The 26,248-nt window shown below is 41.2% G+C and overlaps 1 protein-coding gene across 1 annotated transcript in view; it reads left to right on the plus strand.

Moving 5' to 3' along the window:
* LOC122794802 (1-phosphatidylinositol phosphodiesterase-like) overlaps positions 1-23,425 on the plus strand; it is a 60,141-nt gene extending 36,716 nt beyond the window's left edge. The window contains exon 2 of the mRNA XM_044063416.1: positions 22,307-23,425. Within this exon, the coding sequence (XP_043919351.1) occupies positions 22,322-23,149 (828 nt within the window). The 5' untranslated portion in view covers positions 22,307-22,321 and the 3' untranslated portion in view covers positions 23,150-23,425. The remainder of the gene's footprint in view (positions 1-22,306) is intronic.
* Positions 23,426-26,248: the final 2,823 nt, after the last annotated feature.

A 26,248-nucleotide genomic window follows, 5' to 3' on the forward strand; every position in this document is an offset into this window, starting at 1 on the left:
CTGCCCTAGACTTACAGTAAAGAGGTAGATTATAGTGCTCAGAAAAAGTATGCACCGAACTCCAAGTAGCAGCTTCCAAAATGTCTTTGGTAGGTACACCTCTGAGGAAGGCAGCTGAGGTAGCAGCAGCTCTGGTAGAATGAGTCCTAATATTTCCTGGGATTTGCTTTCCATGGTGAGAATAACAAAATCTGATTCCATGAGGAATCCATTTAGAAATGGTCTGTTTTGAGATGGCTTTACCTTGGGAATTCGAAGAATAAGAAACAAACAGTTGCTGTGTTTTTCCTGATGTTCTTGGTTCTGTCCAAGTAAAAACTAAGTTGTTTGTGTACATCCAAGGAATGCAAGATCCTTTCCCCCTTATTTTGAGGATTAGTGAAAAAAGTTGGCAGGTGGATAGTTTGATTTAAAGCCACCTTGGAAACCACTTTAGGCATGAAAGTAGGATTAGTCCTTAAAGACACCCTGTCTTGGTGAAAAATAATATAAGGTTCCACAGCCATGAGTGCTTGCAACTCCGAAACTCTCCTGGCTGAAGTCAAAGCTAGCAGGATAGCTGTCTTCCATGATAAAAACTTGATATCAGATGTGGCAGCAGGCTCAAAAGGAGGTAGAGTGAGCTTTTCCAGAACATATTTGAGGTCCCAGACAGGAATGGGTAGTGTTCTAGGAGGTCTTAAATTCTTTGCTCCTCTGAGAAATTGTTTAAGAAGTGGATGGGAAAAGACTGGAGGATCTGTATTATAATGGGCAGAGATAGCTGAGGCATGAATTTTTATGGAACAGAAGGATAGACCCTTATGTAACATGTCTGTCAGGTATAGTAAAATCAGAGGAATATTTGGGCTAAGAGGATCCGAATCCTGAGCATGCATCCAGGTGCAAAATCTTTTCCATTTTCCTGCATAAGATTTTCTAGTGCTAGGGCGTCTGGCTTCTAAAATAACATCCAAGACCTGTTTGGGAAGGAGAGGAGTAATCATAGGCCCTGAATTCGCCAGGCTGCCAGGCTGAGAGTTTTTACATGAGAGTGCAGAACCTGGCCCTGGTGTTGGGACAGAAGATTTGGAGTCTGTGATAAAACCCAAGGGGGCTCCTGGGAAAGATTCATCAGTGCTGGGTACCAAAATTGTCAAGGCCAATTTGGGGCCAGTAAAATCATCATCTTGGGCTTGTCCTGCTTGATCTTTAATAACACCGATGGAAGAAGAGGTAGTGGCAGGAAGGCATACCCCGAGAGGCTTCTCCAACTGAATGATAGTGCATCCACTTTCCATGCTAACTTGTGGAATGTCCTTGAGCAAAAAATCTGTAACTGGTGGTTGAGGGGGGATGCAAATAAATCTATGTGTGGGCAGCCCCAGGCTTCTGTAATCATCTTGAATATTTGTGTGTCCAGCATCCATTCATGTGGGTCTGACAGGTTCCTGCTCAGGCTGTCTGCCAGAATATTTTGTTTCCCTGGCAGGAACTGAGCTTGTAGATCCACTTTGCAAGCTAGAGCTGTGTTCCATAGATTCATGGCAAGTCTGCACAGGGGGTAGGAATGTGATCCCCCTTGCTTGTTTATGTACCACATAACTGTGGTGTTGTCCGTCCATATCAGTAGTTGTCCTGGTTGTAGAAGATCCCTGAAAGCCAAGAGAGTGTTCTGAACAGCTAGCATCTCTTTTAAGTTGATATGTAGGTGCTTCTGATTCTTTGTCCAAAAACCTTGCAGACCTTTTCCCTGGAAGTGGGCTCCCCATGCGTAATCTGAGGCATCAGTTGTTAACACCTGGCTGGCTGGAGGCAGACAGAAGGCATTTCCCTTGTTGTGAAGACATGCCTTGGTCCACCAAAGGAATTCTTTCCATAGATAAGGCAGGACAGTAATCTGTGTGTCTAGACTGTGGCAATGTTGGGACCATACACTTTTTAGGTACCACTGTATTCTTCTCATATGTAGCCTTGCATATGGTATGAGAAGGATGCAGGAGGCCATGTAATCCAATGCCTGCAGGAATCTCCTTGCAGTCAGCTGAGTTAGTGACGCCAAAGTTTTGAAAGTTGAAGCCAGGTGTAGTTGTTTTTCAGATGTCAGAGATGCCATCTGAGTAGTTGTGTTTAGAAGAGCTCCCAGAAAAGTTTTCTGTTGTGAGGGTGTCAAATTTGACTTGTTTATGTTGACAGTGAATCCCAGGTACTTGAGAAGTTTCTGTACAAATTCTAGATGCTGGAGTAAGACATCCTTGCTGTCTGCTTGAATAAGACAGTCATCCAGATAAGGGTAAATTTGAATTCCCTTGAGTCTGCAATAAGCCACTACTGGTGCCAGGCATTTTGTGAAGACCCTGGGCGCAGTAGACAATCCAAAGGGCAGCACAGAGAATTGATAATGATTCAAGCCAGCCTTGAACCTGAGGTATTTTCTGCACTCCTGTCTGATAGGTATGTGTAAGTAAGCCTCCTTTAAATCCAATGTTACCAGCCATGCATTTTTGCTCAACATTGGCAGGAGCTGCTGTAGAGTAAGCATCTTGAATCTTGGTATCACCAGGAAAGTGTCTAAGACTGACAGATCCAGGATGGGTCTCCATGAATTTTGCTTTCTGGGAACTAGGAAAAATCCTTGAGTAAAAGCCTTGCCCCCTTTCTGAATGTGGTACCATTTCTATGGCCCTCATAGTCATGAGGGCTCCCACCTGGTTTAAGGCCTCTGACCATTGGTGTTTTGGGAGGTCCGGCCATCCGTGTTGTCTTGGCAAGGTATGGAAGTGGAATTTGTAACCTCTTGAAACTACATCCAGAACCCACTTGTCTTGGGTTATGTGAGTCCAATTTAGTTGAAATAGAGAGAGTTTTCCTCTGAGTGGGGCTTCCAGGAGAGAAGTTCCTGTAGCCCAGCAGGGGGAGTCATTGAGCCTGTTTTCTATAAGACTGAGGTCTGTCCTCCCCACCCCTGGGGGTGGAAGCAGTCCACTGTCTTGGTCTGTAAGAGGTCTGTGCTTGGGGCCTCCCTCTGGAGCATCTATATCTACCCCTCTGAGGCCTGTCAAAACTGGGAAAGGACCAATTCTTAGTTGGCCAATTCCTACTAAATCTGGGGGGCTGTACTTGTAAGAAATCCTTATCCGTTTGCATGGATTTTGCCTTATCCTCCATTTTCTTTATCACCTCCTCAGCCTTAGACCCAAACAAAACATTATGCTGAACAGGAGCATCCAGTAACTTTGCTTTCACTTGATCAGGTAAGCTCTGTTCCTTTAACCAAGCATGCCTTCTAATGACTGTGCCAGAGGCAGCCACCCTGCATGAAGCCTCCAATGCATCAAAACCACAGTGTAAACCATGCTTCCACACTTGCTCAGTGACATGTATCAAATCATGCAATTCCGTATTGTCTGCACATGCATTTTACACTGTTTATTGCACTTTAAGTTACTAATTGTTGCAAATTGTTTCTGTAGACTACACACTAAAGTGCGCTAGCCGATTTACAGCATTTATAGCATTTACTGTCTGTTTTTTTTCCTTGTCTCTGTAATAAAACAAAAAAATCTCTTGTTTTCCCGCCTTACTGAACTAGAGTAGTCCAGTTTCAGAGTTGCTGATCCCTGGGCTTTGTTTTTAGTTCCTGTTACTGATCCATTGCCTTATTAGGGAGGAGGGAAGTTTCTTTGCTTACCAGTGGGAGTGGGAAGCACTGAGCAGCCTTTCTGTCCGATTTGGTGAAGTTTCAGCCGGAAACTAGTAGTCCATTGGTCGTTTTGGGCCAATTCCTAGCTCCTTTCAGCCCCCTGCTATAAAACACGCTAAACACGCGTTTTTCCAGCTTGTACCAACTCAGCACAGATCCTCGTGGTGGCCTGCAGAGTGATCCAAGCAGCAGAGAGCTAAAAGAGTGACTTTCTACCAGATATAAGTATTTTGTGGCTTTCCCACTGTTATTAAGCTAGCGACTGCATTTCGCCTGTTTTACTGCTACTTTAAGTGATTTCTGCATTTTACACTTTTTATTGCACTTTAAGTTACTAATTGTTGCAAATTGTTTCTGTAGGCTACACACTAAAGTGCGCTAGCCGATTTACAGCATTTATAGCATTTACTGTCTGTTTTTTTTCCTTGTCTCTGTAATAAAACAAAAAAATCTCTTGTTTTCCCGCCTTACTGAACTAGAGTAGTCCAGTTTCTGAGTTGCTGATCCCTGGGCTTTGTTTTTAGTTCCTGTTACTGATTCATTGCCTTATTAGGGAGGAGGGAAGTTTCTTTGCTTACCAGTGGGAGTGGGAAGCACTGAGCAGCCTTTCTGTCCGATTTGGTGAAGTTTCAGCCAGAAACTAGTAGTCCATTGGTTGTTTTGGGCCAATTCCTAGCTCCTTTCAGCCCCCTGCTATAAAACACGCTAAACACGCTTTTCCAGCTTGTACCAACTCAGCACAGATCCTCGTGGTGGCCTGCAGAGTGATCCAAGCAGCAGAGAGCTAAAAGAGTGACTTTCTACCAGATATAAGTATTTTTGTGGCTTTCCCACTGTTATTTAAGCTAGCAACTGCATTTCGCCTGTTTTATTGCTACTTTAAGTGATTTCTGCATTTTACACTGTTTATTGCACTTTAAGTTACTAATTGTTGCAAATTGTTTCTGTAGGCTACACACTAAAGTCGCTAGCCAATTTACAGCAATTACTGTCTGTTTTTTCCTTGTCTCTGTAATAAAACAAAAAATCTCTTGTTTTCCGCCTTACTGAACTAGAGTAGTCCAGTTTCAGAGTTGCTGATCCCTGGGCTTTGTTTTTAGTTCCTGTTACTGATCCATTGCCTTATTAGGAAGGAGGGAAGTTTCTTTGCTTACCAGTGGGAGTGGGAAGCACTGAGCTGCCTTTTGTCTGATTTGGTGAAGTTTCAGCCAGAAACTAGTAGTCCATTGGTCGCTTTGGGCCAATTCCTAGCTCCCTTCAGCCCCTGCTATAAAACACGCTAACGCGTAGCCGATTTAGCTGAGTTACCACTGTTGCACACAAGAGCAGCGGCGGTTAAACAAGGTTAAACTATTTGGGCCATCTAAATTCCACTCTTCCAATTTTCCCTTAAAACTACCTTCCTCGAGCTGTACTGCTGATCTAACCAGCATATCCTATAACTGAAAAGTTCATCTCTACTTGATTCCCAAGTAGACTATTCTCTATCTGTAAAGCCTAGCACTTACTCCTACAGTACTTGCACCTTGATAAAGCACTCTTATTATAGATAGTACCCCACCAGCCTAAAACCCACTTCCCGGAGTCCTTTGAAAGTCTCTTTATCTACTACTTCTAGTATGTCGAGGGATCAGTTGCTAGTGTCCTCTCCAGCTCAACTGGTGAACCTGGGAATATTGAGGCAATGTTACAACTGCCTCATGTACACAGACAATCCTCTCCTTCTCCCACAAAACACAAATACATGCGAGATGCAACTATACGGCCAAACTGGAGGCTGAGCTCTCTCAACATAGGACTGGCAAGACCAGACAGGAGGAGAAGGTAACCACACACAATACATACCCAGTCACACATGGTACCATCACAACTTCAAATCATACACATACTCACACAAAGACATACTCGGAGGCTCTGATCAAAAATTTACCAAAACAGCAGAGGCCACCAAAGCAGACACCCAAACAACTACCACCTCACGACCCAACACATGCAACACATAGACCACACAGTCAGAGTGTCAAACAGTCACAGCCCTTAAGGCCAAACAAAATGCCAGACACACTTGTCATTGGTGATTCCATAGTCAGACACACTGACGCCCCGCTCACCAGACTGAGTAAAGAGAAGGTCACAGTAAGCTGCCTGTCAGGCACTAGAATCCGCCACATAACGCAAGCACTCAGGTCTCTCAACAGCAGGTACAAGTACGACTCAGTCATTGTCCACGCTGGTGTCAACGACCTGAGACGCACCTCCTTGGACTACATGAAAAGGGACATCGAGGAGCTCTCTGATTATGTAGCCCAGGCAGGTATGACCCTGACCTTGAGCAGTATCCTACCTTCACCTAGAATGATGCCACAATACAGTGATAAGATGATCAGCTTTAATAATTGGCTTAAATTCTGGTGTCATTCAAAGGGGATCCAATGTCTGTCTGCCTGGGATGACATGCTGGACAAGCCACGCTGCTTCAAGGGACGGCTTGCACCTGTCACCCTGGGCTTCCGGATATTGGCAAAGGCTCTTGCCACCCCATATTGCCTTTTTAGGCAAGGCTCAAATTCTAAACCTACCACCCTAGAACACCAAAAGGAAAAACTAAGGGTAATGCTGCTCAATGCCAGAAGTCTCAATCTCAAGATGCACGCACTCGAGGCCCTTCTCAATATGGAGAACATCGATGTCTGTGCTGTGACAGAAACCTGGTTCAAGGCTCCTGAGAGCACCCCAGCACTAACAGGTTTCACCTCATATCATGTTCCGCCCCAAAATCCGGACAACACCAAGAAAGGAGGGGGTGTCCATATTCATAAAGGACACCCACACCTCAAGGTTGGTGGCAACGCATGATGCATCGGAGACCATCCAGGTGCAATTAACCATAGGCAAGACTGCTCTGCAATTTGTAGCATGTTACAGGCCACCCTCTCAAACTCAGGAACCTCACATGGCCTTCCTGAAAACATTGGAGGGATAAATGTATCTCCAAACACCATCATACTAGGTGACTTTAACTACCCTAATATAGACTGGGAACACTACTCAAGCCCGAACACTCTAACCCAAAGATTCCTGGAGTTCATAAACTCAAATGCCATGGAACAACTAGTCACCATCCCCACAAGAGGAGAAAACATACTTGATCTCATCATCACGAACATGGGATCAAAATGTTCAACACCGAAGTATACCCTCACTGGTGAGATCAGATCATAAACTAATCTCGCTGGAGGTCCTCATCCCGCCCCACCTGAAACAAAAAGACCACAGTGAAAAACTTCTCAAAAGCCGATTTCACACTTCTAAAAACTAGTGTGGTCTCCTTTAAGGCCCCTGAGCCAGTGGTAAACATTACTCAAACCGCTGAATCACTTACAAATGCCTTCTACCAGCACCTACAGGACTGCATGGATCAGGCAATCCCAAACAAAACTAAGACTCTCTGTACCAAAGGCAAGCGTCCAGTCTGGTGGACCCCAGCCATAAACAAGCTCTACAACAAAAGGAGGAAGCTACTACAAGATAGAGCAAAATCCTTGAAAGGTAAGACACCTTTGATCATTATAAGTAAAAAACTAAGAGCTCTCATAAAATCATCCAAGGCAAATTTTGAGAGAAAAATCGCCAAGGACTCTAAAGAGAATCATAAGGCCTTCTTTAGCTATGTTAGAAACCTAGGAGGAAACTCCCAGATATGCTCAGAATTAGTTCAAAATGATGTGAAAATTACTGAACCTACACACATTGCCAACATACTGGCTGACAGGTTCAGTGCAAACTTCCCCCCCCCAAAAGGAGAGATATCTATTCCAGAGGATTGTAGCCCCCCAAACATCTCCAACGCCCAGGTGAGAACTGCCCTCACTAAGGCAAAATCACAGCATCCATGGGACCGGATGGTGTCCCCGGCTGTGTGCTTCATGAACTCAATGAGGAATTAAACCCACAGTTAGGACAGCTGTTTAATCTTAGCCTCACCTCAGGATACATTACCCAAGGAGTGGCGCGCACTGTGGTCCCACTTCATAAGGGCGGTGCCTCCACAGACCCTGGAAATTACCGCCCCATTAGCTTGACAAGCCTTATCTGCAAAGCCATGGAGAGGATCATAATGGAACTCATAAATAAAGACATAGGGAACTTGCAGACTTTGGATCCAACTCAGTTTGGCTTTGTCAAAGGCAGATCCTGCCTCTTAAACTTGGTTGACTTTTGAGACAGTCACCAAGGCCATTGATGAGGGAAAGGCAGTCCATACAGCCTACCTCGACCTGGCAAAGGCCTTCGACACAATACCCCACTCAGGTATCATCGAAAACTCATCAGCTTGAATGTAAACCCATACATCACAAGATGGGTTGCAAACTGGCTAAGTGACAGAACCCACAGGGTCAGAGTTGCTGGAGCCATGTCAGACTCAAAGCCTGTCACAAGTGGTGTCCCACAGGGCTCAGTCCTGGGTCCACTCTTGTTCGGCATCTACTTTTCTGAAGTACAAGCAAACACAGGAGGGTTATGGCTGACAAAGTTTGCAGATGACTGCAAACAGGGGGCCATAGACGAAAACACATCAGACACAGATATCCTCCAGAAGGGCCTCACAGAAATGGATAACTGGTGCCAGAGCCATGGCCTGAAGTTAAACGCCAAAAAGTGCATAGTCATACCCTTTGGGAAAAACAAGGCTACCCCTAGCTACCATATAGGTGGCAATCCACTGAGCACAGAAAAAGTTATCAGAGATCTGGGGACCCAGGTTGACAGTAGCCTTCGTTTGACACTCATGTTGCTAAAGTAGTTAGGAAAACCTTCTATATCACCCACCTGATCATGAAGGGATTCACATCTAGATCAAGGGAGGTCATCGTCCGCCGGTACTCATCACTTATTAGACCTATGATTGAGTACAATGCCCGTTCGGAATGTATCTGACCAGACACCTGCTGCAGCTTGAAAGGCCCCAAAAGTTCCTCACCAAAAGGATAAAGGGTCTCAAAATATGTCTTATGCTGCCCGACTGAAAGAACTCCAGCTCTATTCAGTCTCATACCGCTTGCTCAGAGGTGACCTGTGCCTGACATATAAGGCCATGTCAAACCCAGATTTGATGAATATGCTTCACCTCAAAAAATCTAGATCCCTCAGAACCACAAGGGCGGGAGACTTAAACCTTGACACGGTTATAAATAGAACGTGCTGGAGGGACAGATTCATCACCCAGAGACTCCCTATGCTGTGGAACAAAATCCCGGTGCATGTGAGGCAGAGCACCTCTCTGGTCTTGTTCAAGAGGAATCTTGACCAATGGATGGGAGATTGCAGATATACCCCAGGGATTACTTCAGCGTCACTGCTTGACAGAGGCACAGCAAAATGATAGGCATAGTTTTTATTCAAACTAAAGGGGTGGCGAAAGCCACATAACTATGGGCTAGGCTTATAAATGCCCTTGGGCAGATAGCCTAGTATGAACCTATGAACCTATGAACCTATATGCAGAAATGGTAGCTAGTTTTTGTTTCATAACAGACAGTAAAAATTGCTGATATTTTAGCATATGAAATTGACAGTTTAAAGCTCTAATAGATAAAGTTGCAGAAGTGTACACTTTTTTGCCCCATCTCTCCAAAGCTCTGGAATCCTTATCTGTCGGAATAGGGTTTTTAGCAGAAGCGGCCTTAACCCCCCTAGGACCCTGAGAAATGGTTTCAGGATCAGCAGTAGAATTCTTGCACAAAAATTGGTGTGAATCAGGAACCCTGTAATATCTATCATACTTAGCAGGGGCTGGTGGAAAGGAGTCAGGAGCTAAATTAGCCTCAGAAAAGGCATCATCCACAATATCCAAAATAGGAGGAATAGCCAGGGGTCTATGTTGGGGAAGAAGGAGAAAATCCCTAAGTCTTTTCTTAGATTCTGAGTACTCCTGCCCTTCCCAGTGAAAATGTTCCCTCATTTCATGTAAGGTTTCCCCAAATGAAAAATCCTTAGGGGGAGAGGCTGAAGGAATGGATTCCTCAGCATCAGAATCCTCATAAGGAGGGAAAGAATAATCCTGGTCAGAGGAAGACACAGAAGAAATAGATGCCTGATCAGAAGTATCATAATCCAATTCCTGCCTTGGCCTTTTGTCTGGAGGGGGATGTGTGCCCCTAATCATGGTAAGCAAGTCTTCCACCATTTTAAGTAGCTGTTTTTGTGTTTTGGGTCCCGGATCAGAAGAGGCCTGGGCTAGTGCCTTGGATTTAGAAGGAGTCTTTGCCTTTGTCTTTGGCTTTGCCTTTATCAGAAGTTGTGTAGGCCTGAATACCCCCTCGGGAGCCGGTAACTGCACAGCGGCTCCGGACCCATCCGAGGGAGCATTGTCCGAAGGTCCTGCAGCTGAAGTACTCAAAGGCCTAGTTGGCTCCTCATGGGAGTCCATTTCAGCAATCTGTTCTGAAATGGCTGACGACAGGGGCTGCGAAAGCGCCTCACTGATGACGGCTGAACCAGAAGCTGGCTCTGCTTGTAAAACATTGTCTGATTTGGACCTCGGAGGCCTGTCCTTATCCTTGTGTCGTTTGTGAACTCCGACGACATTTTATAATTAAATCGCCTACCAAAGTAGTGAAAAGCAAAATCCTACCTTTGCTTAATCATTCATTGGTTAAATCGAGCACAAAACCAACAACTAGCTACGTTGTGGTCAGGGCCCAAACAAGGAATACAGTAAGAATGGAAATCCTTATGAGGTATTTGCTTCCCACAAGAAATACAATTATTAACTTTTTCTGACATCGGACTGGAGCAAGAAAAAAGTTTCCCCAATGGGGTACTTGGCTTTTAGTAGAAGAAATAAGTCTTTGGACCGAAGTACGAAAAATTATCAGGAGTCAGTCGACCGGCACTTGCGAACTGCTTTCACCGCATGGCAAGAAAGACTGGAGAACATGGCGTCGGCTAGCAGCTTTGTACTCCTGACGCTCTGACATCAGGGAGCATAGCTGAACAGCTGATGCCGGACCCAGTCTTTGGGATTCTGGCCGACCGAGGACTGCCTGCCGGCAAGGAGAACCCTATGGTGATGACTGCAACAGTGAAACACGATGAACATCAGGGAACACTAGCCTCCACGGACATATTTTCAATATTTCACCTTTATAGTACTCAAACAAGGGATGAGAGGAACACTAGCTCTCTAGCCAACATAAATAGTCATCATATAGTACCTTAGATGCACTTAATAAATGTATCTATCCTTTGCTAATCACGTTACTCCCACTGTGCTAGTTATCTCTGTTCAAGGGAGATCAAACATGGTGTATATATACTGCTCTGGGAAAACTGGCAAGAGTAATGGGACCTTTCCTGGTGCTGTGGGATCTTTTACATCCTCCTGAGCTACCACCAACTCAAGTAGATGGGACCACACCTTAACATCTCATCCAAAGGATGATGTAGTCAGGAGTGCAGCACTCTCTTAGGCTGCATCACAGTGTCAGGGGAATACTAGACACAAGGAATAACTCTAAATCCATGCCTTAGTGGTACTTTGGGTCTGGGAACACTAGACATCAAAGATAATACTGCAGTATCAGGCTTTAATGGCATTTTAACTATACATGGACAAGAAACACTAGCCACAGAAGATGAGCCTTAATGTCACTTACTTACTAAAGATGTGGCTGGGAAACACTACCCACTAGAAACATTCATTAATGACACTTTCAAAAGATGTGGGTAGTAAAATACTAGACACCAAGGAGACTCTTAACAGTATAACTTAAAGGCACTTATTTAAAAAAAGAAAGATGATGTGGGCTGAAGGGTGCAACTAGATACCTGGGATAGAGGGTTTGAATGCTGCGCCCTTGCCAAGGAAAACAGTAGCATTAACCTATGAAGCTAACTAATAAGTTGGTGCAGTTTTTTTTTTAACATAATAACTGTCCTGGGCATTATGGAAGTTTGCAACAGTTTGTGAGTTATGAGGGAGAGGGACAGGGTGCATACAAGCATAGTTCTTAACTTCACAGCTGATGAAATCTAGATAAAGGCAGAAATAATGGGTGGACACAGGCACACTATCAGGGACAGAGTGGAATTATTTCTCTTATAAATAGTCACTAGAATAACAGTGTTTGCACTAGCATGCTTTTAATGAAGGTTATGAAAAGTGGAACTCAAATATCTGGCATTTATGACTGACTGTAATCATCTGTGATTTTGAGGGCAATAAAAATGAATCAGGGACATTATGACAGCAAAGAGACAGACATGGAGGGACATTATGACAGCAAACAGACAGACATGGAGAGAGAGTATGACAGCAAAGAGACAGACATGGAGGGACATTATGACAGCAAACAGACAGACATGGAGGGACATTATGACAGCAAAGAGACAGGCATGGAGGGGCATTATGACAGCAAAGAGACAGACGTGGAGGGACATTATGACAGCAAAGAGACAGACGTGGAGGAACATTATGACAGCAAAGAGACAGATATGGAGGGATATTATGACAGCAAAGAGACAGACATGGTATATATGGTTTGTGTAAGAGTGAATGAAGGGGTGTGCCTGTGCCAATACAATGCATAGGCTGTCAGTTTTAGCTACCACAGGAAAGTCTTAATCTGCACCTGGAGTTTTAAAAAAATTAGCCAGTAATGAGGTCTTTCCTCATTATAGCTAAAATATCTCTGAATCGCAAAATAATGCATTGCAGAAACAGGGTCTTTTGACCGCTGTCCTTAACACAAACCCTGGGGTTCTTTCTGCATCTCCAAGTTAGTTGTACTATCAGACATTCCAGTGAATGATCTAGGTGTTTTTTCCTCAAGTACTGATTGTTTTGATCTTTTTGCAGTACGTGAAATTCTCAAACGTTTTCTGCAGCACCACAGTTCAAAAGCATCACTTTATGGATGCACAACCTTACTTGTAGTCCAGTCCAGCTCTCATAGTTATATATTACAAATGCAAAATCCATAGCTTTGACTTTATGGACCTTTGTTAAAAATGTGATATCTTTACTCTTTAGTATCTTATTCAGATTTATCATAACTTTCCTCTCAAGAAGCAAATGTGCTTTAATTTCATGGTTGCAATTGCCATCTGTGAAGCTCCTTGGTTCCAGAAAAATATAATTTGTCACTATTTCCATTTCTTCACAACTATTTGGAAAGAATTGATTGGGCTAGGCAACTTTTTATTTTTTCATTTTAAGCAGCAAGCCAGCATTTTCACCTTCATCAACAGAATTTTCAACTCCTCTTTACTTTCACCCATGAGAGTGGTGTCAGCTGCATGTGGGGATACTGGACCCAACCCAGTTTGGCTTTATCAGGGAAAGACCATGCCTACTAAACCTTGTGGACTTCTTTGAGAAGGTCACAAAGGCATGGATTTGTGGGAAACCATGTGTACTGCCTACCTGGACCTAGCTAAGGTGTTCAATACAATACTCTACTCAGGTACAGTTGGCAAACTCACCAAACTGGGCATAACCCCCCCACGTAACTTACTGGATTGCCAACTGGCTCATAGACAGGAGCCCAGAAGTTGGGATTAGTGATACTACCTCCACTAAGAGACTGGTCAACAGTGGGGGTACCTTATGGCTCCATGCTGGGACTGCTCCTATTTGACATTAGTCAGGAGCCTTTGACTAACAAAGTTCACATGTGACTGCAAAATGGGAGCTATTAAAGCTTCCTTCATGATTCAAACATCTAAAAAGAGGGTATAAGACAGATAATTGACTGGTGCTAATGTCGTGGACTAAAACTCCATACCAAGAAATGCATTATAGTGCCTTTGGGGAAAGCTGCCATACAGACTAATTGCTCTATCAATAAGACACTACTAACAGCTGACCCAGTAGTCAAGAATCTGGGAACATATGTAGACAATAATGGCCTCTGACAAACATCTGGCCAAGGTAGTAAGAAAATCATTCTATATTGACCAACTTAAAAGTAAGGGGATGACATTCAGGTCCAAGGAAGTTATAGTGCCACTTTAAACAAAATAAAGCACATTCAGGAAAGTGAAAATCAGTAACCACTCAGATGACTGAATAACATTAAATAAACCAGCTTTTACTAATAGTTATTTGAACTCTGACAGACAACATCCGAAATTTACGAAGAACAAATTTATTATGGGACAGTTTATTAGGCTTGGTAGCTTGGTAAGCAGTAACTTGAGATTTGAGGATGAAGTTATTCATCTCAAAGAATTATTTAGAGATAGGGGTCACCAAGAGATGGTTTTGCATAACATTATTTCAGAAGTTAAAAGATTTTAGAGAGAAAAACTTGTATCCTATTTTATTGACAGGTTTAAGGAGTGGCCCAATGTTACTTCAAACATGAGGATTTTTACTTTTCCTTTTTTTAGGTTCTACTAACATCAGTAATGTTGTAAACAGGAACTTGAATATTATTCTTGGGAAAAGAGATTTATGCTCAGTTTTAGTTATAAGAAAAAGTATGATTTAAAAAGGTTATTTGAGAGTATTTCTTGTACAAGTTAAAAAGGAATGATATGTTTCGCTGTCATAACTGCAAATATTGTAGGTATATAAATGAGGCTTCCAATGTAGTTATGAAACATAATCAGAAGTAGATTTGGACCAAAAGTAGGTTTACATGTAATTCTGCTTTTCTAGTTTATTTGGCCACTTGTGAATCATATGAATGTTTTTATGTTGGCAAGACAAATAGAAAGTTATGTAAGAGAATATATGAGCATATTCTTGGTATAAAGAAGAAAGATTTCACAAATGCTTTGGCCAAATATCAGTCTATCTGTATTAACTTCAATAAATTTATATTTTATGTAGTTGATTTCATCATACAAAGTCCCTTTAGTGGAGATATTAACAATTTTCTTGAAGTAAAAGTACTTAATTGGCAGATTTATTCGCAGACAGACAAGTTGACCAGTTTAAATGAAAATACTAACATCAAGTATATCTTAAAATCATAAAGTTTATGAGGATTTTTGTATCTAATTAATTTTTGCTTGTTTAAATATTAGTTTATTAAGTTGTAAGTGCACAAATATTGCTACTGACGTGAATGGTTTGATTTATTAATTTTAAAGATATTGCAAAAAGGAATAGCTGCCTAATTATTTACTTGAACCATGTGACTAACTTTGAATGAAGTATTTAAACCATGTGGTCTGATTTTTTGGCTGTGATGAAGTTCTAATTAAAAAGAATGAAAGCGCTTAGCAAAATAGTTGCAATGTTGGAAGTATGTTTGTTTAATTTTATTCAGTTGTCTGAGTGGATACTGTTGTTCAGTTTCCTGAACGTGCTTTATTTTGTTTCAAGTTTCTTGCTGGGTGCCATTTGACATTTTTTAATTTCATAGTGGCACTTTATTAATCTCTTATCATATAATTCCCCCTTCATCAGGTACCTGACCAAACATATGCAACAGCTGAAATGCCCACAAAGGTTCCTTACCAAGAAAATCCAGGGTATAAACATTTTGTCCTATATGGATCATCTTAAAACTTTATCTCTATACTCTGTCTCCTGCAGGTTATTGAGAGGCAATCTATGCCTAATGTATAAGGCATCCCTCAAATCCAACTTTGACAGATCCGTAAAATGAACAGCAGTAGAACCACTAGATCCAAGGATTTAAATTTGCTTGTGACATAAATAGAACATAGTAGTTTCATAGTTTCATAGTATAGTACTAGGCTATCTGCCCTGGGGCATTTGTAAGCCTAGCCATAGTGATGTGGCTTTTGCCACCCCATGAAATGGTACAAAAATGTACAGAATAAATCTAGAATACTGTGCCTCTGTCTAGTAGTGACACAATGAAGGTCCCCTTATATAATATAATTAGTTATAGTTTCATAGTATATGCTAGCAAGACAGATATGTGTCTCAGAAGATCCCTACACTCTGGAACAAGCTCCCCATTCATGTGAAGCAGAGTCCATCCCTAATCCTCTTTAAGTGTATCCTTGAGCAATGGATAGGAAATCGGAAATTCACCCCAGGTCTGGCTCCCATATGTCTAATAGACAGAAACAGACAGTAATGCCCAAATTAACATACCTCCCTACATAACCTCTAGAACCTTCCTAACATACCCCCACCTAATAAATGCCCATGATATATAGGGACACAATTGAGTTGGGCTGCATAGCTAGGCTTAGAAATATTTCTACTAACAGTTTTGAATCCAGCATCTGATTCACTTAACACAGCATTTTGTGTAATATATTCAGTATATAAATTAAATAACTAGATGTATGCTGTGTATTTTTCTAATTTTGAAAACTTTATAAATGTATTTGCAAAAAATAAATCAAGTACGTAAGATGGCAATATGCAGTTATGCTGCAGTTCATTTCCAGTACTGAACTGGTTATTACATTATTAAGGATTTCTGGGTACCATTTAACTTCACTGTTCAGATTGTCTGGCTAGTATATGTACCAATAATGTTAGGGTCCTTCTTATGTAGTTCTGACTCATCCAGCCACATATTTTTCTTTTCTTCAATCTGATAATAACATATTTTTCTTTTGTGCTTTTGCTAGGTCCCACTCAGTTTTTGCCTTTTATCATGTCCATCTTTAACTGGAAAATTCCTTTACTGCTTCCATTCTTCTTGAAGATCTCTTGTCTTTTCCCTTCTATTATTTCCTTCCCTTTCTTTGCACTGTTCATTTAAATATCCTTCTGTATCTTTTATTGTTATTCTTTTGAAAAGTCTTCATTCAGTTTGAAAAATATTATTCATCTTCATTGCCGTTTGTCTTCTTCTTTCCTTGGCCACTTCTAAAGGCCCTCAGATAACCATTTTGCCTTCTTAATCTTCTTTCTTTTTGGAATATGTTTTTGTTGTCATCTTCTTGCCAATGGTATCCACCAAGTCTATTCCCTTAAATCTATTGTTCACCTCCAGTACTTATTCAAATGGAATATTGTTGAGCTTCTGTCTAGTTGGGCCTACTGATTGTTTTATTTCATTCATAGGTTCATAGGGTGGTACTAGGCTATTGGCCCTAGGGCCTATACAAGCCTAGCCATAACAATTCCCTGGATATTTCTTCCCGCACTATTTACTACCCTGGACCCCTGTCTAGCAGGGTGACTGACATGATCCCTGGGGTGAATTTTCTATCTCCCATCCAATCAAGGTTCCTTGATTTTAAAAGTATTTGATTTTAAACTTTGTGATGAGAAGCTGATGGTCCAAGCCATATTCAACTCAGGTCTTGATTTGCTGACTGTATAAAGCCCTTCCAGCCTTGACTGCAAAGTATATATTCAATCATATTTTGGTATTAATCATTGGGTGATACCCCGATGTAAAGATGAATGCCTCTTTGGACTTTGAAAGAAAGAGTTGTCTATGAAAACTAAATTTGTCCTATTTCATTTCATGCTTGACAAAGTTTGCCTATTACTCCAGTTGTTTTTTGACTACTGGCCTACAAGTATCAGTTCAATCACCTTGTATTTCTTTAGTAATTGTGGCCATAAAGTCAAAATAAAAACAACTGTAGAGAAATGATGGTTTTATCTGGTCCACAACAATGATTTTCATTTGTAGTTAATTTTCCTCTGGACTCTTTCTTTTTGATTGGGAGAGAGGTGACAGAGAGAAGAGTAGGTCCCATACTAGCACTATACAAGTGTTGAGAGTTGCTCTAAAATGAATGTACAATATATGTAGATCATTGTAAACAGAACATGAAAGAAGAATTCAGTAATAATTAGAAGCATATTGACTGGTCTGGTGAATCATACACACATGATAGGTAGCCCTACATACAGGTTGTGGATATAAAGAGGGTGTTCTGAGCTTTGGGCAGTTTATACTGAGCAGGAATTGGTTTTGTGCAAGTAACATAGGATGGGTTTGGGATTCAGACATCAAAGCAGTGCAGCAAATAACTAAATCACCGTTGTACCTGACAATAACACACATACAGGAAGTATCCTCATTTCAGTTGCACTCTGTTGTATTTAGGGATGCCCATATTGCACTGCACATACACTGAACATAGTACTGGCGTACTTTGAAGCTATTAGTCTTGGAATTACCAACTGGGTGATACTAGAGACAACACAAGACCATCATCATTATCTGACTTCATCAAGTGAATGCAGTGGCTATGAATTTTGTGAGTGTGTATGTGTGGGTCTACTTCATAACATTGAAATTTCATAACATGGAATTTCATAACACTGAGACCAGAACATCAAAAATTCAAAACGTTGAAAGCCCAAAACATTGAAAACTCAGAACGTTGAGTTTTCAGGCTTTGTGCATCAGGCTTTGTGCCCACTGAATGGTGCACAGCAGCAGTTATCCCACTCCACATAGGGGGAGCCACCACTGATCCTGGGAACTATCAACCTATTAGCTTGACGAGCTTGGTCTGCAAGGCCATGGAACATATCATCATGAAAATCATAAACAAAGACATTGGTAACCTCCAAACTCTGGATCCCACCCAGTTCAGGTTTGTGAAAGGCAGATTATGCCTCCTGAACCTGATCGGCTTCTTTGAGACAGTCACCAAAGCCGTAGATGAGGGTAAGGTGGTTCACACAGCCTGTCTTGACCTTGCCAAGGTTTTCAACACCATCCCCCATTCTGGAATTATAACTAAACTAGGTATAAATCCCTACGTCACAAGATGGGTTGCCAACTGGCTCACTGACAGAACCCATACTATAAAAGGTGCAGATTCCAAATTTGACCTCTAAGCAGTGACAAATGGAGTACCACAGGGTTCCGTCCTGAGACCGCTCCTGTTTGTTATCTACCTCTCTGAAGTACAGGCTAACACAGAAGGCCTCTGGCTAATGAAGTTCGCAGATGACTGCAAACTAGGAGCCATAGTCAAGTCCCCAAATGATGTGGACATCCTACAGAAGGGCCTCACTGAGACAGATTCCTGGTGTCAGACCCATGGCCTCAAGCTCAATGCCAAAAAGTGCAGTGTCATCCCCTTAGGTAAAAACGCTGTACCCATGAACTACCACATAGGCAGCAATCTACTTAACACCGAATGTGTGATAAGAGACCTTGGGTCCCAGGTGGATAGTAGTCTCCCCTTTGATAGTAACATCACCACAGTAGTCAGGAAGTCCTTCTATGTGGCACACCTTATAAAAGTGTTCTCATCCAGGAAAAAAGAGGTCATTGTTCCCCTCTACTCAACACTCATTAGACACATTATAGAGTACAATACCCCTTTTGGAATGTACCTCACAAGACATCTGCAGCAGTTGTAAAGGCCACAGAAGTACCTGACAAAGAGGATTACTGGCCTCAAACAAATGCCCTACACTGGCTGCCTCAAAAAACTCCAGCTTTACTCCGTAGCATATCACCTACTCCGAGGTGATCTCTGCCTAACATATAAAGCTATGTCAAACCCAGAGCTGTTGGACATGCTACACCTAAAGAAATCCCAATCCCTCTGAGCTACATGCTCTAGGGACCTAAACCTTGTTACCACAATAAACAAGACATGCTGGAGGGATAGATTCCTGTCCAAGAGACTTCCCATACTCTGGAACAGGCTACCCGTCTATGTCAAGCAAAGTTCTTCATTAGCACTCTTCAAGAAAAATCTTGATGAGTGGATGGGAAATAGGAAATACACCCCGGGGATCACGTCTGTGTCTCTGCTCGACAGTGGCACAGGAAAATAACTCTCTTGGGTGGTGTAAGCTAGGGAACCTTGTTGGCTAGGCTTACATAGGCCCTTGGGCCGATAGCCTAGTACCTACCTATGAACCTATGAAAGTGTGCTTCATAACATTGAAAACTATAATGCATATATAAATAACATCCTCTCCACCTATAACACCACCTAACTAGCAAACACACTTTCTACTATGTTTCTGCCCCCTGTACCCCCCATATGGGGGGATCTGCCCCCCACCCCCCGTAAATTAAATATACCAATGCCAAGATCACACTACAGTGAAAAAAAAGATAATTTCCTAACTTCATACACTGAAGTTACAAAATTAACTTTTTTCCACTGTAGTGCGATCTTGGAGTTGGTATAGTTAATTTACGGGGGGTTGTGGAGGCAGACCCCCCACATGGGGGTGCAGAGGACGTAGTAGAAAGTGTGTTTGTTAGTTAGCTGCTGTTGTAGGTGTATGGGATCTTATTTGTGCAATGTAGTTTTCAATGTTATGAAGCACAATGTTCTAAGTTTTCAATGTTTTGTATTTTCAACGTTTTGAATTTTTGATGTTCTGGTCTCAATGTTATGAAATTCAATGTTATGAAATTTCAATGTTATGAAGTTGACCCTTGTGTGTGTGTGTGTGTATTCAGTATACATATATGACATGTGTTTTTAACTAGTACAACTTCAGATTGTTGAAACAAAAGTAAACATGAACACAAAGCTCTCCTATTTTCCTACGAAAACTGTACAGAACATAAAAGTAGCTATGTACATGTGCATATGCCAACTTCACTGCCTTCCTATACTCCCAAATGGTAATGTTGCATTTGCAGTACTGTACAATGTTACTCATAAAGCAGGATGATGCATTTATAGTACTGTACAATGTTACTCATAAGGAAGGATGTTGCATTTACAGTACTGTACAATGTTACTCATAAGGCAGGCTAGCACTTTTTACAGGTTGTAAAAATAGCTAAATGGCAGATATAACATGCACAGAATATCAACATTCTTAGTGAGCATAAAGGAAATGTAAAAAAAGTAGACATTTTATGGATGAGTAAAAGAGTGACCAAAAAGATCTTAATAAGTATTTCAACTGACAGCTTTCTGTAACTCTTTTTGTTATTTAATGTTATCATGCTCATTGAAATAACAAACCATCTTACCTTGGGTAAAGAAAATGCCAAATACATTCTGACTCAGACAAGTAAAATGCCAAATGTCAGCCCAAAATTTCTTCCCTCACATAAAAATCAATGCTGTTTTTGCAACATTTTGATAGTTTATGAATTAATTGAGGATATACAGTATAACTGTGGTTCTCAAATAAGAATGTGAAATGAAGCTGCTCTTATAAAAAAAAAAAAAAAAAAAAAACTATAGCATATAGTTTGTTGTGCTGGAACTAAAATTTGCAATTCAGAAGGGGCTACCACCAGTGTTAAGCCCTAACTCATCCATTTTCTCACTGACAGTGGCCCTTTCTGATTCAGAGACAGATCCTCTGCAATGATTCTATGCTGTAGGTAAAATCACTCTGGTGGGCTGTCTCCCCAGTTGGCCTACATGCTAATGAGACTTTTCAGGGAAGTGGGATTCACTAATCAGCGATGAATACCCCAGAAATGCATACTATAAGGCATTTACCCAGCCAAGTAATTCCGAGAAGCACTGATCTGTGTAAGTTAACTTCCCTAAAAGTTTGCATCCACTCATTAGTTTCAATGTGTGAGATCATATTAGAATTAATTGCACCAAAGGTTAGCGGACATGTGGTGTTGGGGTGGGTGTGAATTTCTGTATATGTGCTTACATCTCTGAATATATGCAGACAGATGAATAGTCTCAGTTGTATCTGTATATTTGTGGAGAAATTAATGCTTGATTGTGTCTCCGAGTGCAATTTAGTTGGGCCTGATCAACAATTACTGCCTGTGTGTGTGTGTGTGTGTGTGTGTGTGTGTGTGTGTGTGTGTGTGTGTGTGTCTGTGCATGTCTGGAATCAATGGACATGCTGCATCTCAGAAAATCCAAATCCCATCAAGCTACGCGCTTGAAAGACTTGAACCTCAGCACTGAAATAAATAGTACATACTGGAGGGACAGATTCATAACCCAGAGGCTCCCTTCACTCTGGAATAAAATCCCAGTCCAGGTTAGGCAGAGTCCCTCATTGACTCTCTTCAAGAGGAATCTTGACGAGTGGATGGGAGATCATAGGTTTACCCCGGGTATCACATCTGTGTCACTGTTAGACAGAGGCACAGTATACTAACCTCGAAAAAGGGCATAGCAAAATTAATTTAAAATGGGTGAAGAAAGCCAAACACACTCTGGCAAGGCTTATAAATGCCCTAGGGCAGATAGCCTAGTATGAACCTATGAACCTATGTGTGTGTATGTGTGTGTGTACATGTGTGTGTGTGTCTGTTTATGTGTGTGCGTGCGTGTGTGTGTCTGTGTGCATGCATGTGTGTGTCTGTGTGTGTGTGCATGCGTGTGTGTGCATGCGTGTGCATGTGTGCATGTCTGTGTGTATGCGTGTGTGCGTGCATGTGTCTGTGTGCGTGTGCATGCGTGCATGTCCATGTGTGTGTGTGTGGATGTGTGTGCGTATGTGCACACATGTGTGTGTGTGTGTGTGTGTGTGTGTGTGTGTGTGTGTGTGTGTGTGTGTGTGTGTGTGTGCATGCGTGCATGTGTGTGGGAAAGTGAATGGAGGTGTGCTTGTGCCAATGATATGCACAGCTGTCCAGAGATATTTCCACAGGAAAGTGCTTATTACCACTAGCAGTGACACCAAGCAATTTAGAAGAATGCAAGTTAGCTGATATAAACTTTTCTGGTAATATTCACATTTATTGTTTTCTACAATTTTGTTGCTGACATTTTTCTTACTTGTGTTAATTTTTTTCCTAGGTATATCTTGAAATAATGGGAAATATTAATGCTAAAGATCCTGATTATTGGAATGTGCCAGATGACCCACCATCTGAATCATACAATGAATGTTGGATGAAATCTGTTCCTGATGACAAGAAAATATCACAGCTTTCAGTTCCTGGAACACATAACAGTATGGCCCGTGCTGGAGACTTGTTGTGGGTTTGGTGCCAAAGTCTTTCTTTAAATACCCAAATGAGGCTTGGAGTTCGATTCTTTGACATTAGATGTAGGCATTTCAATGACGGTTTGCCAATCCATCATGAAGCCTTCTATCAGGGTTGTAATTTTACTGGTGTGGTGTCAGAAATGATATCATACTTGGAAGCCAATCCATCTGAAGTTCTTCTTATGCGAATTAGGGAGGAGTATAAATCAGATGGCAATACCAGGTCTTTCACTGATACACTAAAGGCAGGAATGAGTAACTTTCCTGCAGCAAGATTTTATTTGCAAGACCACATTCCAAACATGAGAGAATGCCGTGGAAAGATCATTGTTTTAAGAGACTTTTCCGGTTACGATTTGGGAATTTACTTCAGATCAGCAGATCTTGAAGACACTTGGAGTGCTGGAGAAGATGAAAAGTGGGACAAGGTCAAAGCTCACCTAGATGAAGCACAGAGAAGCTCAGGTGATACCCTGTTCATAACATTTTCAAGTTTCACATGTGGTGGCCAAGCACCACGTGAACTATCACGAAAAATGAATCCCAAACTTCATTCCTACATTACTGGACGAAAAGGAAGACTAGGAATTGTAGTTAGTGATTATCCTGGACCAAAACTTATCCGTGATATAATTGAAAGTAATTGCTGATCACAATTACTTCATATATAGATGCATTTTAATGCAACATTATAAAAAATGAACACTGCAGGTTTTGGCACCAAATGTTATCTGTGCATAATTATGAATAAAATACCAAATTAAAAATGCTGCTTCACACAATTATAACCAAATAATGTTTAATTATTTCTGAACATTTAAGAAAATATACGGCTTTTTAACAGAAACATTTAAAGACTACAGATGGAATACATAATATGGTCAAATCATATAAGACTGAAAGCAAAAATAAACATTTAAAGACTATACAACCATCATACGTATGTTGGTGTTTTGTTTTCAGTGATTTGCTTGCATACAAATGCAGGTTATTTGATTTGCAGCACCATATATTAATGTAGAAACAAACAAAACTGTTGATATTTCTTTTCATTGTTCTGTTTCAACGTTCTTTCTTCTTCTGTCTGTCTTTGTCTACGTCTGTATCTTTGACCCTTATTCTTTTTCTTTGATCACTTTTCATTGTTCTGTTTGTTTCAATCAGGTGTGCATGTTATTAGCCTAACATTAGCCTGTTCTTTGTGCAGAGTAACGTTTGTTTCAGTGAGATGAGCATGTTATTAGCCTGGTAACAGTCTGTTCTTTGTGCAGAGTAACGTTTGTTTCAATGAGGTGTGCATGTTATTAGCCTAACATTAGCCTGTTCTTTGTGCAGAGTAACGTTTGTTTCAGTGAGATGTGCATGTTATTAGCCTGGTAACATTAGCCTGTTCTTTGTGCAGAGTAACATTTGTTTCAGTGAGGTGTGCATGTTATTAGCCTATAACAATAGTCTGCTCCTTGTGCAGAGTAACATTTGTTTCAGTGAGGTGTGCATGTTATTAGCCTATAACAATAGTCTGCTCCTTGTGCAGAGTAATGTTTGTTTCAGTGAGATGTGCATGTTATTAGTCTGGTAACATCAGCCTGTTCTTTGTTCAGAGTAACGTTTGTTTCAGTGTGGTGTGCATGTTATTAGCCTATAACAATAGTCTGCTCCTTGTGCAGAGTAATGTTTGTTTCAATGAGGAGTGCATCTTATTAGCCTAGTAACATTACCCTGTTCCTTGTGTAGAGTAACGCTTGTTTCAGTGAGGTGTGCTCATGTTATTAGCCTATAACAATAGTCTGCTCCTTGTGCAGAGTAACGTTTGTTTCAATGAGGTGTGCATGTTATTAGCCTAGTAACATTACCCTGTTCCTTGTGTAGAAGCAACACTTGTTTCAGTGAGGTGTGCATGTTATTAGCCTAGTAACATTAGTCTGTTCCTTGTGCAGAGTAACATTTGTTTCAGTGTGGTGTGCATGTTATTAGCCTATAACAATAGTCTGCTCCTTGTGCAGAGTAACGTTTGTTTCAATGAGGTGTGCATGTTATTAGCCTAGTAACATTACCCTGTTCTTTGTGTAGATTAACGTTTGTTTCAGTGAGGTGTGCATGCTATTAGCCTAGTAACATTAGCCTGTTCCTTGTGCAGAGTAACGCTTGCTTCAGTGAGGTGTGCATGTTATTAGCCTAGTAACATTAGCCTGTTCCTTGTGTAGAGTAACGTTTGTTTCAGTGAGGTGTGCATGTTATTAGCCTATAACAATAGTCTGCTCCTTGTGCAGAGTAATGTTTGTTTCAATGAGGTGTGCATGTTATTAGCCTAGTAACATTACCCTGTTCCTTGTGTAGAAGTAACGCTCGTTTCAGTGAGGTGTGCATGTTATTAGCCTAGTAACATTAGTCTGTTCCTTGTGCAGAGTAACATTTGTTTCAGTGTGGTGGGCATGTTATTAGCCTATAACAATAGTCTGCTCCTTGTGCAGAGTAGCGTTTGTTTCAATGAGGTGTGCATGTTATTAGCCTAACATTAGCCTGTTCTTTGTGCAAAGTAACGTTTGTTTCAGTGAGATGTGCATGTTATTAGCCTGGTAACATTAGCCTGTTCTTTGTGCGGAGTAATGTTTGTTTCAGTGAGGTGTGCATGTTATTAGCCTATAACAATAGTCTGCTCCTTGTGCAGAGTAACGTTTGTTTCAGTGAGATGTGCATATTATTAGCCTGGTAACATCAGCCTGTTCTTTGTGCAGAGTAACGTTTGTTTCAGTGAGGTGTGCATGTTATTAGCCTATAACAATAATCTGCTCCTTGTGCAGAGTAATGTTTGTTTCAATGAGGAGTGCATCTTATTAGCCTAGTAACATTACCCTGTTCCTTGTGTAGAGTAACGCTTGTTTCAGTGAGGTGTGCATGTTATTAGCCTATAACAATAGTCTGCTCCTTGTGCAGAGTAACGTTTGTTTCAATGAGGTGTCCATGTTATTAGCCTAGTAACATTACCCTGTTCCTTGTGTAGAAGTAATGCTTGTTTCAGTGAGGTGTGCATGTTATTAGCCTAGTAACATTAGTCTGTTCCTTGTGCAGAGTAACATTTGTTTCAGTGTGGTGTGCATGTTATTAGCCTATAACAATAGTCTGCTCCTTGTGCAGAGTAACGTTTGTTTCAGTGAGATGTGCATGTTATTAGCCTGGTAACATTAGTCTGTTCTTTGTGCAGAGTAACGTTTGTTTCAATGAGGTGTGCATATTATTAGCCTAACATTAGCCTGTTCTTTGTGCAGAGTAACGTTTGTTTCAGTGAGATGTGCATGTTATTAGCCTGGTAACATTACCCTGTTCTTTGTGCAGAGTAATGTTTGTTTCAGTGAGGTGTGCATGTTATTAGCCTATAACAATAGTCTGCTCCTTGTGCAGAGTAATGTTTGTTTCAGTGAGATGTGCATGTTATTTGTCTGGTAACATCACCCTGTTGTTTGTTCAGAGTAACGTTTGTTTCAGTGAGGTGTGCATGTTATTAGCCTATAACAATAGTCTGCTCCTTGTGCAGAGTAACGTTTGTTTCAATGAGGAGTGCATCTTATTAGCCTAGTAACATTACCCTGTTCCTTGTGTAGAAGCAACGTTTGTTTCAGTGAGGTGTGCTCATGTTATTAGCCTATAACAATAGTCTGCTCCTTGTGCAGAGTAATGTTTGTTTCAATGAGGTGTGCATGTTATTAGCCTAGTAACATTATCCTGTTCCTTGTGTAGAAGCAACGTTTGTT

The sequence above is a fragment of the Protopterus annectens genome, chromosome 2.part1 (genome assembly GCF_019279795.1).
Source record: "Protopterus annectens isolate FY-2018-M chromosome 2.part1, PAN1.0, whole genome shotgun sequence".
Taxonomy (NCBI): domain Eukaryota; kingdom Metazoa; phylum Chordata; order Ceratodontiformes; family Protopteridae; genus Protopterus; species Protopterus annectens.